This window comes from Echinops telfairi, unplaced genomic scaffold, assembly GCF_000313985.2.
Source record: "Echinops telfairi isolate 266 unplaced genomic scaffold, ASM31398v2 ScPeMD7_2565;HRSCAF=3150, whole genome shotgun sequence".
In the NCBI taxonomy this organism is placed as follows: Eukaryota; Metazoa; Chordata; class Mammalia; order Afrosoricida; family Tenrecidae; genus Echinops; species Echinops telfairi.
In genome coordinates, this window is record NW_022106463.1 from 11,958,748 (window position 1) to 11,964,700 (window position 5,953).

Genomic DNA, 5,953 nt, shown 5'->3' on the forward strand with positions numbered 1-5,953 from the left:
TGAAGCCTGCATTGAGTGACTTTTACAATTGTTCCCAAGGTCATCTTGGCACAGAGACAAGTTGCGCAGCAGTACATACTCCTGATCTGTCGTTATGATGTGTATTGTGGCGGTGCTCCTAACACTAAACAAAGTTTCTCATTGTTTGAGCTTAAATTCTGAATCTTTTGGTTGGGGAAAGGCTGTGGTCCACAGTGGGAAGAAGCCATAATTCTATGAGTGGTGATATGTTTGGATGCCACTGTGACGTTTCCATTGCTTATAGAATGATTTGAATTCAACGAAGTGGCTGTTCTGAGATCCCAGGGCAAGCTGATAAGAGTTGCTTTACCCACAGGAAGAGTATGGTTGAAGGCAGTGGTTCTCAACCTCCCTAATTCCTCAATGCTTGAATACAGTTCATGTGGTGATGACCCCACCACCACCACCATAAAATTACTTTCGTTGCCACTTCATAACTGTAATTTTGCTACTGTTATGAATCGGGGTGACCCCTGTGAAAGGGTCGTTTGACACTCCCCCCCAAAGGGGTCGCGACCCACAGGTTGAAAACGGCTGGTTTAAGGAGATTATGCGTGTGAAAGTTAGACATCAGTCAATGAAGACCAAAGACGAATCAATGCATTTGGATTGTAGTGCTGAAGAACAATATTCAAGGTACCATGGCCTGCTCAAAGGACAAATCGACCCGTCTTGGAAGAAGTATGGCCATATTAGAGGTAAGGATACAAGACTTCATCTTACATACTGTGGACATATTGTCAGGAGAGATCAGTCCCTGGAGGAGGGCATCTTATTGGTTCAGTGGAGGGGCAGAGGAAAAGAGGAAAGGTCTCGAGGAGATGGACAGACACTGTGGCTGCAACAATGGGCTCGGCCACAGAAACAACCGTGGGGATGCAGTGTTCCGTTCTGCACAGGTGGCTGTGGGTCTGACCTGACTCACTGCCACCTAACGACGTGCAGAAAATGGTCAAAGAACTAGAACATGCTTGGACATTTATGCAAAGTAGCCAAGTACCCTATAAAACCCATTACCTCTGGTGGGTCCTGTCGCCATGAAAACACTGCTTGAGTTCAAGATCCCATCAGGGCCTGCTTTGCTAAGCTCCCAGCGCTACTGACTGTGGCTGCCTCACCCTGCTGTCTACTGCCAGACTAACTGTGTTGCCTGAGGAAGACTCTGCTGTTTGCTTCTTTGACTTTGGACCTGTGGGTTGAAGGACCTTCAGTATATTAACTGCTCCATGAAAGGGAGTTAAAGTGAACCCTCTGTATCACTGTGTGGACCAATTAGCTGTTATATTCATTCTCGCTGTACATTTATATACACATAAGCATAAGAGTCCTGGTTTTGTTTCTCCAGAGAACTCGGCCTAACACAAGTGTTTTCAGTGCAGAGTTCCCCTTTTGGTTTCTTAATGCTAGGTCTTTACACATTTCATTATAGTTGGCTTTGACTTCTCGAGCTGCCCTTTGAAGTTTTCTATTCTGCTCATTGATATCATCCTTTCTTCCACTTACCTTAATTACTCTACAATGAAGACCAAGTTTCAGAGTCTTCTGACATCCATGCTCTTTTCTTTCTCTCGTGTCATTTTAATGACCTAGTACTTTCTACATGAATGATGGTCCTAATGTCTTCCCATAGCTCATCAAGCCACATCATTAGTGTTCGGTATGTCAAATCTGTTCTTGAGATGATCTCAAAACTCAGGTGGGAAAGATTCAAGGTTGTATTTTGGTTTCTGTGGACTTCTTTTAATTTCCCAAAAGTTTATATGAATCTTAGCTCCTCACTTCAGAGGAAGCAGCAAATTGAAAACCTATGCACAGCTTTGAATTATCTCTTACCCTAGAATTACAATAAATAGAGAATGAATGCTTGAAATAAGAAATCAGCATTCTTAAAACCAGAGTAATAATTTCAGGTAATGATTATCAATGGATCTATAATTTAAGAAAAGTAAGATGTTAGGAGACACAGTACATTGGAAAGTAGGTTAATAAAAATGTAGTTAGGATAAAACTTATCAACTGATCAACTTGTTCTCTCTTCTGATTTTAAATTTCTTCTGGTTTTTATCATTTTCCGCTATTCCACTGGTTTTTTGTGTTTTGTTATTGTTGTTAGGTTTTTGTGAAAAACCTTTTTCTTTTTATGAAATCTAGAACAGGCAAATCCATGGAGATAGTAACTGGATTAACAGTTTCTTAGGGTTATGGCAGGGGAGTTTGGGCGGAAATAGGGTACTAATAATATTGAGTACAAGAATGAAGTATTTTAAAATTTATTTTAGTGATGATTGCACAATCCTTCTTAATTTGCTTAAATTACTGAATTGTATAGAATGTGTAAAATATGTCAATAAGACTTGTTAAAATTAAAAGAAAAAAAATTAACCAGGCACAAAAGAACAAATCATTTATGAAACTATGATTATAAAGAGTCAAGAAAAGGCTTTCCTACAAGAAACAGACTACGATGGTTTACTGGTGGGCGGGAAAGTCAGAGAATAGAGTAGACAGGTGTACTCTTGGTAAAGGGAAATACAATATTCAACGAGATGGGAAAACATGATAGAAACAGGATGAGACATTGGAAGGTATGATGAGCTATTTAATCTCAAAACGATTATCTGCTCTGTAAACCTTTGCCTAATTCACAATACAAAATTTAAAAAATATTAAAGACCAAAATAAATAAATAAAGTAGGTATAATGGAGGGGTGGAGGAGGGAAAGAGATCAATAAGCAGGTTATTTGCAAAATCTCAAAATTATCTCCCCATGAAAACTTATTAATTACACAGGGTAAAATATTTAAGTAGAAAAACCGAAAGAAAACACCTAAAATGTGAAAACATCACAAAATAATAAAACCTCAACCCAAATATAAGATTGGTGCATTTTATTGCATGCAAATTACCAATACAAAATTGAAAAATACGAGCCCCTATATGCTCATGGCAGCCTTACTTGTAAGACTCAAAAATCCTTAAGATGGTAAAATTTAGGGTGGATCGAGAGTGTATCCCTGCACAACTGTTTATGAAGTTGGATGAATAAATGATAATAATAATGACTGCTGCACAATTGCCATGATACTGTTGTAACTCTAATACAACCCCTTGTTGCATTTCTGTTGCTTTCATACTCAACTGAAATACTTTGTCCAGTTATCATTTTCAGGAATCTTCTATTTGCAATATTAACCCTTTGTGTCAAACAATCCTTACTTAAGGCTCCTCTTCATGGTGAGTTTGCATATGTTTAGTAAAGAGTGAGGACCAAGGAAAGATTTTGCTACATTCCTTATATTCTAAAGGCTTATCTCCACTGTGAATTCTCATATGTTTAATGAGAGAAGAAGAATGAGAAAAGGCTTTGCCACATGCCCTACATTCATATGGCCTTGCTCCACTGTGACTTCTCATATGTGTAGTGAGGTGTGATGGCCAACTGAAGGTTTTCCCACACAGCTTACATTCATAAGGCCTCTCTCCACTGTGTATTCTCCTATGTTGAGTGAGGGTTGTGGAATGAGTAAAGGCTTTGCCACATTCCTTACACACATAAGGCCTCTCCCCGCTGTGAATTCTCCTATGTTGATTGAGGGTTGAGGCGTGAGTAAAGGCTTTGCCACATTCATTACATTCATAAGGCTTCTCTCCACTGTGAATCCTCATATGTCTTGTGAGGATTGAAGAATGAGAAAAGGCTTTGCCACATTCCCTACATTCATAAGGCCTCTCTCCACTGTGAATTCTGATATGTGTAGTGAGGTGTGATGGCCTATTAAAAGTTTTCCCACATTCCTTACATTCATAAGGCCTCTCTCCACTGTGACTTCTTATATGTAAAGTGAGCTCTGAGGAGCGACTGAAGGCTTTCCCACATTCCTTACATTCATAAGGCCTCTCTCCAGTGTGAATACTCATATGTTTATTTAAGCTTGAAGGCCAAGTGAAGGCTTTCCCACATTCCCTACATTCATAAGGCCTCTCCCCACTGTGAATTCTGATATGTGTACTGAGCTCTGATGGCCAATTGAAGGTTTTCCCACATTCCTTACATTCATGTGGCCTCTCTCCACTGTGACTTCTTAAATGTATCGTAAGCTGTGAGGAGTGACTAAAAGCTTTCCCACACTGCTTACATTCATAAGGCTTCTCTCCAGTGTGAGTACTCATATGTTTGGTCAAGTTTGAGGACCAACCAAAGGTTTTCCCACATTCCTTACACTCATAAGGTCTCTCTCCACTGTGAATCCTCATATGTGTCGTGAGGTTTGAAGAATGGCGAAAGGTTTTGCCACATTCCTTACATTCATAGGCTTTCTCCCCAGTAAGAGTCCTCACAGGAGTCCTGGGGTAAGGAGGACAACTGCAGACTCCTCTGAAATCTGTGTACTGGTAGGCATTGCATTCAGAGTATGAACTGATATGACGCCTAAGTAATGAATGATTCATGGAGGATTTTCCACACCGCAGGCATACTGAAGGATACGCTTCCATAAGAGTTTTTTTGAGTACAGAAAGATCTGGAATCCAGTTGAGGGTCTGTCCACACTGATTGTCATCATTATTTTCAAAGACATTCTCCTCTACGTGTCCTCTGTTAAACATAGGCAGCAAACAGATCTGTGTTACTAATTCACCCCTACAATGCATAGTAGACATAATTTTTACACCATGAATTGCTTAGTGTTTCAAAGATTAAATTACTTGGCAGAGATGCTACCATTAAATTCACTTCATAATTATAAAAATTGAAAAATATTTTCAATATTCAATATTGAAAACACATTTATGAAATGATACCTGAATGTGCAGAAAAGGTTGTGGTAAATAAAATCCTACAGACTGTGGTGTTTCACACCCAAGCAGTAGCACTACTATGAAGCAAGAGAAACTCAGCAGTACTGAGTACATACAACTGCATGTGCAGGAGTTTTTTAAAAGCCACGGACATTTTTATTTTCTTCATTTTAATTTTCCACTTTTTGATGGATCTTTGGATATAAATACTTTAGTGCCATGATATAATCTTCAGATTCTCACCTAAAGCAATAAATGACACTTACCTCTCATATGTGTTCCGAATGTTATTCTGATCTTCAATGACATGTGATTCACAGCTTTCTCCTACCATGGTATCATTTTTCATGAACCCTAGTATTGTATTTTCAGTGGATAGTTTTTCTCCATTATCAAGGTTTCCGGCAACTGACCCAATGGTTTAAATTGAGGTTCACAAAGTAAAACAAAAAGGAAAGGCATTACTTAAAAGGAAGAGATTTTGACACATTTTGTTGTTTCAGTTCTTGGGTTCCTCTGGTTCTTTGAGGTTTCCTCACTCCCCACTATCATGACCTCACTCCTGCCTTCCAGTTCTGGCTGGACCGGAGTATGTTCACTGGTACAGATAAGCACTCAAGACACACGAAACCCAGGTCAGGTAAACTCCTCAGGAAAATAAATTGGACTAGCAAAAAGGTGGGGAGAGGAAGGTAAAAATGGGGAACCACCCTCCCCCCAGAAGAATTTAGAGGAGGGCACTGAAGCTGCAGCTAGGGGAGAGGGGCATGTCTGATCAGAGCACATGGGAGCAAATGAAGGGGGAGGAAGAGTGAGTAGAGTACATCCTGAGCCACCAGGCCTGGAGGACTATATACCCGCTCAGAAGAGCCAATACACAGAGTGGACCATATGGCTGAGCCCACTACGAGACACACGGTCCCTTGCTGGCCCAGGGCCCTAAGGGGGACAACATTGGAGACTCAGTGTCAGGAGTGGCCAGGACTGACCCCGTGACACCAAAGCAAACCACTAAAGGCGTGCAGCAGTGCAACCGGGAGCAGAGCAGGGAGCTCCTGAGGGAGTACAAAGGACAGACCCTGGTGCCAGAACGTGGCACCCCATCGGACCTGACTGAAGGACATGCCTAGAGAT

At 40.7% G+C, this 5,953-nt stretch overlaps 1 protein-coding gene across 3 annotated transcripts in view; it reads right to left on the minus strand.

Annotated features, from left to right (window-relative positions):
- Positions 1-2,410: 2,410 nt before the first annotated feature.
- The window catches only part of LOC101639490 (zinc finger protein OZF-like), an 11,079-nt gene continuing 7,536 nt past the window's right edge, over positions 2,411-5,953 (minus strand). For all 3 annotated transcript variants that reach the window (XM_045293970.1, XM_045293969.1, XM_030886629.2), the window contains 2 exons: positions 5,086-5,227; positions 2,411-4,616 (listed from right to left, as the gene is read on the minus strand). In XM_045293970.1, the coding sequence (XP_045149905.1) occupies positions 3,239-4,616; positions 5,086-5,227 (1,520 nt within the window). In that variant the 3' untranslated portion in view covers positions 2,411-3,238. The remainder of the gene's footprint in view (positions 4,617-5,085; positions 5,228-5,953) is intronic.